This window comes from Capricornis sumatraensis, chromosome 23 (genome assembly GCF_032405125.1).
Source record: "Capricornis sumatraensis isolate serow.1 chromosome 23, serow.2, whole genome shotgun sequence".
In the NCBI taxonomy this organism is placed as follows: domain Eukaryota; kingdom Metazoa; phylum Chordata; class Mammalia; order Artiodactyla; family Bovidae; genus Capricornis; species Capricornis sumatraensis.
In genome coordinates, this window is record NC_091091.1 from 43,600,645 (window position 1) to 43,613,797 (window position 13,153).

The 13,153-nt window shown below is 52.0% G+C and overlaps 1 protein-coding gene across 1 annotated transcript in view; it reads right to left on the reverse strand.

The window, feature by feature from the left end:
- Positions 1 to 12,443, reverse strand: part of CPXM2 (carboxypeptidase X, M14 family member 2) — a 137,425-nt gene extending 124,982 nt beyond the window's left edge. Inside the window, exons 1-2 of the mRNA XM_068961609.1 lie at positions 12,134 to 12,443; positions 1,159 to 1,257 (exon numbers count right to left, since the gene is read on the reverse strand). Coding sequence (XP_068817710.1) covers positions 1,159 to 1,257; positions 12,134 to 12,443 — 409 coding nt within the window. The remainder of the gene's footprint in view (positions 1 to 1,158; positions 1,258 to 12,133) is intronic.
- Between the last annotated feature and the right edge of the window lie 710 nt (positions 12,444 to 13,153).

Consider the following 13,153-nt stretch of genomic DNA (forward strand, 5'->3'; position numbering starts at 1 on the left):
CCACTTTACAGCAGAATAGAATTCCCATATATTAAGGGCTGCAGAAGTTCAATGCTGCGGAACTTCTGTTTTTATTTCAGGATGTGCTGTTAGTCCTCTCTCTGATTTCTTTGATGGCAAATTCTTGGTTAGAAACCCAACCCCAGATCATCACAATGTGCCTAGGGGAACATACAATTCCCTCTGTGACGATCAACTCTGTTACATGGTTTATGGGCTCACATGGCAGCTGAAATCAGATCCTGCCTCTATAAATGTAAATTTGTGAAATGCTCTATATATGTCAAGTGGCTGTGCTGCTAAGCATAACGCCTAGAATCAGAAAATCTGGAGTTCAAATCCTTGTTTTACAAACTGAAGGTCACACAACGGTAGGCAAAGGACCCATATTACTGAGTCTCATTTTCCTCATCTGCAATATGATGATGGTAATAATAACGATAATAATAAGACTATCCACAATACTCAGAGGGGCATCAAGAGATGCAGAGTAAGAAGCCCAGTCCACAGCAATTACTGAGAGCGTAAGTGCTTAATACATGTTCAGTATTACTAATGTCAGCAGAAATGTCTTTGAAATACCACAATTTAGAGTAACAGATACAACAATGGTAATCGTAATAGTTCATAATCATAATATTAGCCAGAGCTTGTCCGTGAGTCTAGAACTAATGGCTTTGACTATCCTAAGGTAAGTAATTGAAGGACTAATATTTTTACATGACTGTAAAACACCAGGCCTAGCATCACGTGCTTTGGGAGTCAAAGACTTGACCTCTGACCCTGGAGGCTCTGGGTTTTGTTGGGCGATAAGAAATGTGCACACAAGGCTGTGGACAGCTATGAGGCCCCACAGGAAAGGAAATGAGGTTGTCTTCAAGAGGGAGGGGGTGAGGGAAGGGCAGGGAAGGCAACTGGGAGCTCCAGGAGCTTCAGTCAAGCTGATGAGTTTGAGTTACTCAATGACTGTGTAGTTACTGTACACACAGAAGAGAAGGGATGTGCATGTCTTCATTCCTCACCCACGGATGGTTCAGAAAGGCAGAAGACCCCAGGCCCATCCCCCCAACTCAGAACTCGGCTACTGTGTCCGGGCCCATGTCCTCCCAAGGCCGAAGACTAAGCTGGGGCAGAAGGCACATCAAGGGCCTCACTCACCCTCTCGGACAGCGTCACGGGCCAGGGGGGTGCCCTGATCATCACTGGCAGCCTTCTCAGAGCTCTTGGTTCTCACGCCTTTTCTGCTGATATTTTTACCTTAAAAAAAAAAGAGAGAGAGAGACCAAGAGAGATGCCTTCACTTCCCCATATGTCAGAGTCATCCCAGGACGGTGAGACTCAACCGTCTTCTCCTGCAAAGCAACCATCTCCACCCTCTGCCTCCCCAGACCCTAGTGATGGCACCTTGAACTCTGAGAGGCTGGTGGTTACAGGAAAGGAGTGTGTTCTGGTGAACGCCCTGGGATATAAACACGGTAACAAACAAGGCACATCTGCAGGTGGCTGCTCTTCTGAGGCTGCAAAAGGTCCTGTGGGCATACTCTTGACCCTCCCTGGCACTCCAAGAGTAACACTACGTTTAACTGATAAAATGGATAAAACGGAGCTGGAGCTCCAGGCCTCTGAGCCTGGAGCTAGATTTCCTACCATGCTGGGCTCCTCCCACCTAATTCTCTCCAAACACCAGCCTCTTTTCAGCCTTCAGATCATATTTTCTGTCCACCAGAACTCAGTATATGTTGTTTCTCCTCTGCAGCACCCTTCCATTCACTCTCCACCTATTTCACTTCCTCTGATCTTGCAAATCCCAGCTCAACCATGCCCTCCTTGAGATGGCGTTCCTGAACTGCCCACCTAAACCACTGCCTCCTTTGATGAGTTCTGATAGCACCTGTCTCTGGTCAAGCTGCTTCTGCGCGGAGCCTGAGGCAGGGGTTCCGTGCATGTAATGTACTGAGGGAGGGGTCTAAGGAGAAAATGTGGGGGGAAGCAAGATGAGGTAGAGGAAGGAGCTATGCTAGGCTGGGCTCCCAGCAAGAATCTGACTCAGCCTGACACCACAGGGAGCTCTGGAGCTGACACTGCATAGAATGTTGGCCCCACCATGAGACAAGGGGCCACCTTTCCTAAGCTAGTTGGTCTCTGGCTACAGACTGATCTACTGGGGGTGGGAGATGTCACCTTCCAAGGGTCAAGCTCCAGAAAAGGGAGCAGCTTGAGTCATCACAGCCAAGCCCCAGCAGCTGTGGGAGGGGCAATGCCTGGTGTGGGGAGAGGACCGGGGTGGGGCGGGGGGCGGGGGGATGTCAGCAGCCCTCACTGCAGCTCTGCTCCCCGGTCTGGGATAACATCATCACACACATGCAACACATGTTGTTCTGTGCACGGGGGCAGGACCTGCATCTGATTTTGCTCATGCTCTCCCTCCAGAGTCTGGTTAAGCCTGTGATGAACAAATGATCATGAATGATTATGAGTCAGTGAATGACCAACAAGGCAAAAATAAGGGGAGGGGAAGGTCCATGGAGAAAGATACTTAGTTTGGACTTTAAGAAACAAGCTGAAATACCAAAAACATCAAATGGATTGTGCCAATTAATGAAGTCATTTCAGATTAAATTCTAGACCCACCAAAAAAAAAAAGAGAGAGAGAGAGAAAGATTTATCAAGAAAACATCATCAAAAAAATCATGGGTGCATTGTGCCTGGCCAAGGGCAATTCTCTCTCCATCATATTTTTGGGTGATACCTGCTGGGCATATCTTTCATTTGTAATATAAGCTAAAAAAAAAAAAAAAAATCACAAAATTAAGAGTCCTCCTTGGGTCAGGGAAATCAAAACGCCAAAACATTAAGAAAGGCCAGAGGAGGAAGGCTGCCAACCCGAGTGCAGCTGATGACGTCAGCCTGATGTCACTTGGCGTCTGTCCCACTCTTGTGGGGAGAGATGTCACGGCCAGTGATCTCCAAAGACGATTTCTTCTGAAAGAGCCTGATGGTGAGTCGGTAAAAATCTTGATCGTTTGGAAAATTGGGCACCATAACTTTTAAGAAGGAAGAGCCTGATTTGGCAGAAAGATAACATGGTGGTGGCGGGGGTGGCAGGCGAGTTTAACACAATGTGAGAGGAAAAAGCCAAAGTTCTGGGGAACAACATTCCATCCAACACTTCCCAGAAGCCGGACATTCATCGCAGGCCCTCCCTCTGCCAAGTCATCCTCTCTGGGGCCACAACAGACAACACAGGAGACGGAGTCAGAGAACGCGGTCCTGCAGACACACTCAGCCTCACTCCCCTGGGCTAGACCCTCGCCCTGCGCTCAGCTCTGGGAAGCCAAGAACGGCCCAGATGTGGGGCAGATGTCCTGTTACCCCTGAGATTAACATATGGGAAACAGAGTCCCCACAGGGGGTGGCAAAGGCAGAAACAGGCAGGGCCCCGGCACCTAGGAAGATCTACTTCTGGGATAGTTACCTACAGATGTTCCTCTGCACCGACCACGTGTGTCCTCAGGGAACCCACCTCTCCCCTCCTGTGCTCCATCCCCTCATCAGTGAAATAAGCACACATGCTGCCTGCCTCGCTGGAAGTCATGGGGCGCACACAGACGCCATATATCCAAGCACCTAGGGCAGTGCCTGACAGACGGTGACCAGTGAATAAAAGACAACCTCTTCTCATTGTTCATATGAGTCCCGACTTCCCACGGTCACAGAGCACCATCCCAGCGACTGGGCAAGTAACAGCCGACACGTGGCCCATGAGTCACAATTTACAAGGCATCCTCTCATAGATTAGGGCTTCCTCTGTGGCTCAGCAGTAAAGAATCCGCCTGTTGATGCAGGAGATGTGGGTTGGATCCCTGGATCAGGAAGATGCCCTGGAGGAGGAAAGAGCAACCCACTCTGGTATTCTTCCCAGGATAATCCCATGGACAGAGGAGCCTGGTGGGCTACAGCCCATGGGGTCACAAGCAGTTGGACACAACTGAGCAACTGGACACGCATATAGGTTCTCATAGATTGAAACGTTCCATTTTGGCATATATCCATCGAGGGCAGGAAGCTTGCTCTGAACACTACCCTACAGATGGGAACACAGAGGCTCAAAGGAGAAGAGACCCTGCCAAGGTCACTGAGAGAGCCAGGAGGCGGCAGAGTGGGAGCCCTATGCCAGGCCTAGGCCCTTCCCAACCTCCTCTTCTCTTGCAGCAAGAAAGGCAGCATATGGTCTGTAGAGATGAAAGCAGAGAAGTGGAAATAGTGCTCAAAGGAGGAGCCAGAGCCAAATCAACATCTCCATCTGGGCTGCGTGACAAAACCGAATTCCTTAAAAGTAGCAAACGGAATTGCCAGTGGGGGCCGCATATTCTATTCTGGTCCATGGTGATAAATATCAAGCTTCTTGGTTGATAGGAAACTATTTTCCCCCCTCTCGATATACAAGGAGCTTACAGTAGCAGCCCCAGAAACTGAAAAAATTCTTTGCTGCATATTTGCATTTTCCCCAGGAAATTCCAGCCCGGGAGCATCCATCAGCACTTTCTCTCTCCTCCTGAAGGATGCAGCCCCAAGCCCTGAGCCCCTCACCAGCTCTCGGGAAGGACCCTGCCTGGGGAGGAAGGTCCTGGCCCCAAGCCACTGAGGGTTCTGGAAGCTCCCCAGAGAGGCCGCCTCACTGCACTGTGACAGACGATAATTTCACTTTCTCGAATACCACAGAACCAAGGAGGGTCTTGCAGGAGGACATGAGAAACCCAAACTCAGCGGTTAGAGACTGGAGCTCCCTGTGTGTGTTAGCAGGAAAAGGGTCATGACACGGGGCGGGGACTGCCCTGTGCCCTCTTCCAGATCCCAAACCTGAGAGAGCCAAGGTCCTGGTGGGAACAGGTTTCCCAGGGATCAGGTAAAAGCCTGGGGACCAAAAGGTTGAGTGGAGGAAGGATGTGCTTGCTTTGGTTAACTGGCAACCTGAAAGGTCTGAGCTGGAGATGGAGGCATCGGGTGTAATTTCTTAAGTTTTTTTTTTTTTTTTTTTTAACCAGGACTGGACCAAAGTCTATCGATCAATCAACCAACCAGCCAATCAATCCCTCACAAGCGCTTCTTCCCACCCATCCCCTTGTCCCCCACTCAGCCTTGTCTTCCCTGGGAAACCTTCCAGTCAGCCCCTGGCCCCCTGTGGGCTGGCCTTTTGTTCAGAAGACTTGGTCTCCACCATGTCCCAGGGGCAGAAGGGACAGCCCCTCCCAGCCTCTGGGCAGCGGCAGCTACCTTGCTGACTTACAACCAAGTAAGAAGCCCTCAGCCTTTTAAAGAGACACCCCCAGAACCGCAGCAAGGCAGGGTGTGCCAGGCCCTGCCAGGGGCACTACAGGTATCTGCAGTCTCAGTCTGGGTTCTGCCTGGAATCAGCCTGGGACAAGGCTTTGTGCTGCAGCAGTGACGGGGGAAGGCGATTATTTCATGAAGCACAAATGAAGAAGGGAAGACAGTGAGACGCGGAGAAGGAGATGCCAACAAGCTGAGCTGCAGTGCTGGCAGGAAGCCATCAGGACTCAATGCGGCTGCAGGCCCGCAGACCCTGGGTTGAAGCTGCCTCTCACCCATCCCTCAAGAGACTGGGAGGCTGTGCCTTGACCTTCTAACCTCACACCACCTCGGAAGCTTCTTGTTATTACTCCCCTGTCACAGTGATGAATTCAAGACGTGAAGATGTCACCTGTGCCCACGGTGGCACAGCCAGATTCTGAATCTCTCTGAATCCTGAACAAACTCTGCCAAACCCTTACATGTGCCTCTCATGAACCAAGTATTCCATAAAAGTCTGATGTAGAGCCTTGAATTAACACCTGAAGGTGTCCTGTGTGGCTCTGACATTCCTATGATGCCCAGATCAGTAGCCAATGGGATGCCAGTCAGTTACGGACATGAGCCCTTCCCATGGCCATTCCAAGACACCCCAATTTTATGGGTTTCATGATCCCAGGGAAGCCAGAGGAACCTCAGAAGGCCAGAGAGGGCAGAGCCACTGCTGGAGACGCCAAGCCTGAGAACTCAAGCTCCCTGACCACCTCGGACACATCCAGAGAAGACCCCCACCTCAGAATTCCAGGTTCCCGGGGACTTCCCTGGCAGTCCAGTGGTTAAGGCTCTGTACTTCCACTGCAGCAGGCAAGAGTTCGATCCCTGATTGAGGAACTTAAGATCCTGCATGCCATGAAGCAGGGCCAAAAGAGAAAAAGAAAAAAAAATCCATATTCCAGAGCCCAGGCTGCTGTTGCCATGAGACCTAAGGCACTGTCCTCCATGAGACCCAGAGTCAGGGATGCTCAAGGCACACAGGAAACACAATGGCTATCTTCAGAAGCCAGGCCTCCAACCCAGCTTCTCCAAACACGCAGGTGTCTGCCCCTTCATCACCCACACACAAGCCTGGGTTTCTACAACCACAGGCATGGTGGGGAGATCTGCCAGCACGAAGAGTTGACTTTGGAAAGCATGTTGGAAACAGAGGTGGTGTCTTAGGAAAGCTGCTTGCTGATGTACATGAGAAGACCTTTTCTATAAAAAGTCCTTTCCCTTGGAATTCTCTAGGAAGTTGATCTGGACCAAAAAAAAAAAAAAATGGATTTAACTCTTCCAGAGAGCATATAATACCATGACGCAAAGATTCCTTGTTATTTATTTAGGTGTGCTGATAGCCTTGTGATTGCTTTTAAAGTATGCAGGGAAACATTTACAAACTCATGCTCCTAATCCTCACACTCCAGCTTGGCCCAAGAGAAGACATTTCCAGCCGAAGGGCGAAGCGTGCAAGAAGCCTCGAAGGGTGCTGAAGCAAAAGCTTAAAAGCGAAGCTCTTTCCAGCAACTAGCTGGCAGTGCATAACAGAAAGGACTTTGTTTACAACCAAATATGCTCATATAACAACTCTCTGATTACCGCCAGCCCCTCCCCTTCCCAGGCCGAGTAGAACACAGGACAAAGTACAAACTCGCCAATTCTGGGCACAGACACACAAACAAACGTGGCTCGCTGCCCACTCTGCGAATTCCACGGGCTCAAGACAGAGGGTCAGAGTCAGGGGTCTGATGCAGGCGAGCGTGTATTCCAACAGACGTGCATGCTCCCCAGCCCTTGAAGGAAGCAACCAACACGTAGGAACCCAAAAGTTCAAGGCTACTTCCAGCCCAATGGAAGAGGGAGAATAAAACATCTTCAAATCGCCTACTGAGTTTTGTTTATGAACTTTTCTGTTTTTCACTACCTCTTGGGGCAGGGAGCAAGGCGAGTCAGTTATGTAACTATGGTTTACTTCTCTAATGCCTTTTTTTTCCCTCTAAGAGGAGTATGGTTCCAAACCAAAGCCATCAATTTGGAGATGACATGGAAAGTACACCGCACATCCACTCACATGTCCAGACTGTGGTCCCTCATCTCACTCTTCACCCTGGGATGATGAAAACGGAGCCCAGAGACTCATTCTTTGGACCTCCAACTGCAGGGGTCTAGACAATATTGAATTTGGCGAGAGACAGTTGAATAAATGGAATTAGAGAAAAGCAGCTTGCCAGGTCCTTGTGAGGAAGAACATTCTAGCAATCAGTAGTATTTATCCAATGAACAGGCAGCCTTTCAAGGTGGTGAGCACCCATCAGTGGAAACATAGGCACCTAGACCAATGTAGAAGCCCAAGATGGAGCTGCTTTTGCCCACGGTGCCATATTACCAAATTTAAACTTAGATAAACTTCTTGGCACTAACAATCCTTTCCTGACCAGAAGTATTCAGTTAATTCCTAAATGCCAGGTCAACTCTGGGTCTTCTCACCCCAAACAAAGTTGACTGTGTCACCTCAAACAACCAGATATTTTCTATTTTCTTCTCCTTGCTCTTTGTTCTATAAAAACTTCCTGCCTTCTGCCCCATTTTGCCATTCCCCACAAGGAGACTGCCTGCCCACTCCATGAAGTGCTAAAGTCAGTATCATCCAAATAGTCTTCTTCAACCATTTTTTAACACCAAGTAGCCTGCTGGCAGAATCTTGCAATAAGAATTTGCATATAATGAACACTTAGGTTCCTTGAAGATCTAAAATTCTGGGATTTGCTGATGTTCACAATGAGGGTCTCAGAAACTGTACGAGATTGAGTCCTACTCAATCACAGACAAGGATTCCGCAGTCCTGTATGCTGATGGGGATGGTGGTTCCGTGAATCTATAGACGTGAAACAGTGCAGAACTACACACACACACCCCTGCACACACACAAAAGTGCACATGAAAACTGGGGAATGTCAGGTGATGTTAGTGGTAAAGAACGCACCTGCCAATGCAAGTTAGACCTTAGAGACACAGGTTCAGTCCCTGCGTGGGAAAGGTCCCCTGGAGAAGGAAATGGCAACCCACTCATTGCCTGGAAACCAAGGCATGGACTGAGGAGCCTGGCGGGCTGCGGTCCTTAGGGTTACACAGAGTGGGACACGACTGAAGTGACTTAGCGCATCATCTGAAAGTTAAAAGTATTGTGCCAATGTCATTTTCCTGTTTTGATACTGTATATAGCAGTGATTCTTAGCCCACTGGTGACATGTGACAATGTCTAGAGACATTTTTAGTTGTCACAACTCGGAGGGTGAGATTAGCACCTTGTGGGTCAAGGCCAGGCATGTTGCTAAACACTCTACCATGCACAAGACAGCCTTCCCCATAAATAAACACACACACACACACACACACACACACACACACACACATCAACCCCAAAACGTCAATACTCCCAAGGTAGAGAAACCTTGTACTGTAGTTCTTGTACTGTAGATGCTATCATTGGGGGAAGTTGGGAGAAGGGTACACAGGAGCTCTCTGCACTATTTTTACAATTTCCTTCCTGTCTATGCTTATTTCCAAATAAAAACCTTTAAAAATTGTAAGCTTCCACTCTATTTGGTATATAAGGGCTCTACTCCGGAATCCATCAGTCACTCATGGAAAAATGCAATACTCTCAATTAACCAAAGGATTCAGCTATCCAAGCCACTTCCAAGAGAATGTTGGCCCGTGAAAGCCACTGCACATTGGTGGCATGAAAAAACAGCCAAGAGTCAAAGCCAAACTCACACCAAGATCTAATCCCCAATGCCCTTGGCCCCTTAAGTAAACCTTCCTATGGGATTCAGACAAGACTCCCCCTAGACCCAGAGACATAGAGCATTTACCTCCCATCTTCTCTTGAGCCCAGCCTTTATGTATGATACAAGCTATGTGGAAAATATTTTATCATCTGGGGAGACAAAGCACATGAGAAAACTCTCAGTGAGCAGTTATACATGCTCTTACATTCTTCTTCTCTAAATCTAACCCCTCACTCCCACCTCAGTGCCTAGACAGTGCACCACCCACGCAGCCCAAAAGCTCACAATAAACATTCCCACTGTGGCCCCTAAGAATATTATAAATGCCGTCCTAAGGTGTTATTGCATCTGCTTATGAAGTGGTCCCACACAGAGATGAGTGCGTCTATCACATCATGTGCGTTGTTTAGGTGCTCAGTCGTGTCCAACTCTTTGCAACGCCATGGACTGTAGCCCACCAGACTCCTCCATCCATGCGATTTTCCAGGCAAGAATACTGGAGTGGGTTGCCATTTCCTTCTTCAGGGGATCTTTCCAGCCCAGGGATCAGAGCCATGCCTCCTGCACTGGCAGGTGGATTTTCTACCACTGAGCCACCAGGAAAGGAGCAGTACCTGTATCAAGCCACCCCTTAAGGGAGGCAAAATCATTTTCTCTTACTGTAATTTCATCGCACAGAATTATCACTAACTGCCCTCAGCAAAGTGATTCTTAACCAGAGCCTCTGACTTCTCTGACTTCAGGTTCAGGATAGAGGGTTCCACTGGTCATGGGCCAAAAAGATGAGGATGGGGAGAATCGGAGCTAAAAGTATTGGATCAAGGTAACATTTTGGTTGACAGAGTTGGAGGGGGGAGTCTAAAATGCCCCAAACTGTTTATTAGAAACACACCCTGATTGGTAGCAGGCCTGGGGGTTGAGTCTCTGGAGCTTCCAGAGACCTGTCTTCAGTTTGGGGAAGCAACGACGCCGCTCTCACCACACTTGCAACTACCCTCTAAGCACCCGATTCCAGTGTGTTCCAGGAGAGTGGGGCGGGGCCTTTTTGCTCTCCCCTCCCCCAGGACCTCACCCAGCACCTGATGCTGAGCAGGCTCCTGGTAACGACCTGCAGAATAAAGAACGGCTCAGAAGGGACCAGCACAAGCATGAGCTGACACATGACAAGCTTTTGCTGAAAAGCTCCTAGAACAAGTGACAGAGCAGAGCGAGGCAGCCGTCACGTGCAGATGAAGATGCTGGGGTCAAGAAGCTGAGTACTGAGCCCCAGAACTGGGATTCAGTGCAGTCCTCGGACTCTCAGTCAAGCCTGGGCCTCCCCATGTCCTCCCGGCCACCCCTCAGTACATACCAGAACCTGACAGACGTGTCTCCCACCCAACTCGACCCACCATGCCCAGCGCCGCACTGACCACGTGGCAGATGCTAGAAAACAAAAACACATGCCAGCTTGATTCACATGACCAAACAAAAAAGCCCTTAAAAGCACAGAAGGGCCACCAAGGCTGCCACACCACCTCGAGAGTGACCCTGAGTAGACTGCTGACACGGTCAGAGCCTCAGTTTCCTCATCTGCAAAGTAACAAGAATATCCACCCCTCGGAGCCCGTGAAAGAAATAAATGAGATGGTTGCCCATAAAACTCCTAGCAGAGTCACAGCGAATGGCCTTGTCCCACTTCCATTCCTATTATTAAACCAGTGTGGTTTTTACCAATCTTGATAGGCGTAATTCCCCAGAAAATATGGGGAATGCTGGCTCTGTGCAGGGTGAAACAACTCCAAGAAGGGCCTGCAGGTTTACAGTCACCCACAAACTCAAACCCCTGGAGAAGGAAATGGCAACCCACTCCAGTATTCTCGCCTGGAAAATCCCCTGGCAGAGGAGCCTGGCAGGCTGCAGTCCATGGGGTCGCAAAGAGTCAGACGTGACTGAGATTGAGCACACAGCACATAGCACACAAACTCGAATACGGCAGGACCCCCTCCCGCCTCAGGTAAGTGCAAAGCTGCTGCAGTGATGGCCCCCCACGACCTAGGAGTTCTGGACCCTCATCTCTGCTCCTTCCCCATGGCCTCCTACTATCCTCAGTGAACAGTTTAACCAGACAAAGGTGATGCCTCCCGTGCCAGGAGCTGTGTAATGGTGCCACCCCCGGCACGCATCTCCTTCCAAGGAAGGCCGTTCCAAGGCCCGGGAACTTGGCCACAGTCCTGCTCTCACTCCTCAATCCTGAAATATTAGGACCGCAGCCCTTTGCAATTTGAGCCCAGGACTTTTGCGACAATTAAGAGAAAGTTCTCTATTCACAAAGTGTAAGAAACTGAATGGAAGCTATTTCCCCAAGACTCTGCAGGCAGAACATGGGGGTGCATTTGAGAGGAAGTGGGAGGGGTGGCAGGGGTGGGTGGGTCCCAGGGGGCCTCTGGGCTTCCTGAAGTCCAGCAGCCCCGGCCTTCCTGGGGCTGCAGCCCAAGGCTCCCCAGCAGAAGCGCTCCCATCCTAACCCCCTCCTGGGTGGAGGATTCAAGGCATCCGAAGAAAACAGGTAGGGGTAGCTTGCGAGGGACCTTGGCTGGGGAAGGGCCAGCCAGCTGAGTTCTCCCAGAAGGCCACTGTCAAAACAGACCCCCACTGGTCACATCACCAAATTGGAAATTCACTCTCAAGAAAACGCCCTGAGCGAAGACTGAAGAAGTAGGCGGTAAGCTCCTTTCCCAGTAAATCTCAAACTTGGCGCTGAGGGACCCGCTCCCCAGGCAGCTGAGAAGGGCAGCTGGTCAGGTTCAAGTTCTGGGGCGCTAGCAGGGGCCTCGGACGCGCGGTGATTGCCTAACGAGGTGGGGACCGCGATGGGGGCAGTTCGCGGGGCTCTCTCATCCCAGACACACGCAGAGGGAAGCCAGCTGTCGCCCCAGACCCGGCAGGCCACCGCTGGGACAGGCACAGGGCCACGGGCGCCCCCTCGGGCCGCCCAGCGCCGCGAGTTAACTTACCTGGCCGAGGCGTCTGCGGAGCCAACTTCTCCCTCTTGGGAGCTTTCTTGGGCTTAGTCGTCGCCTTCTTGGGCGGCCTGGGCTGGGGTGGGCGCGGTCCCCGCTCCCCCGCCCCGGGCCCCGCGGGCAGCGGCGGCGAGAAGGGCTCGGGCTCGGGCTCCAGGCGCGCGTAGGAAGGCTCCAGGCTCCAAGTCTCCTGCACGTCGTCGGCGGGGTCCTCGACGGCTGCGCCCCAGGCCCCGACCCCGGCCGGGGCCACCGCCAGGAGCGCGAGGGCCAGCACCAGCGCGGCAGCCCCCCGGCGGGCCATGCCCGCTCCGCCCCGCGCCCCGGGCAGGGTCACGGGCGCCGGGAGCGCCGGGCGGGCGGCGGGCGCGGACGGCGGCGCGGGGCAGGGGCGCCGGGCGCTCAGCAGCACGGGGTGAGGAGGCGGCCGGCTGGCGGCGCGTGTGACCCGCCCGCCGGGTTGGGCTGGGCTGGGCCGGGCTGGGCTGGGCTGGGCCGGGCCGGGCCGGGCCAGGCGGGCAGGGGCGCGCCGAGGCTCGGGGCGGGCGCAGCGGGGGGGGTGAGGGGGGTGGAGGGTGGCGGCTCCGCCCTCCCCTCCTCCCTGCCTTTCCTGCCGACCCCGTGGTGGCTGGCCCTGGGAACCATCCATCCCATAAACTGTCTCCAAACCGCTCCCCTTCCCCTCACCTCCCTCCGAAGCCGGCCGGTGCTGGGAGCCTGCTTCCCCAGAGACTCCAAGGAGTGTCCATCCGAAAGGGCGCTCCAGCCACCTTACAGGTTGGGGAACAGTGACCCCCGATGGCCCAAGGTCCTAAAGCAAATAGAGCCCCGAGCCTAGCCTCTAGCTCTCCTGACCCCTGCCTCTTCCCTGGTTCCACACCAGACACGGGTTCCCCAGTGGCCAGACAAACCTTTCCCCCACCCCCACCTGACCGTGATCTTATTTCAGGTACTGTGGATGGTCCCCAGGTCCCCAGGGTTCCTTGGAGTCAAGTTCGTGAGGGCGGGGCCTAG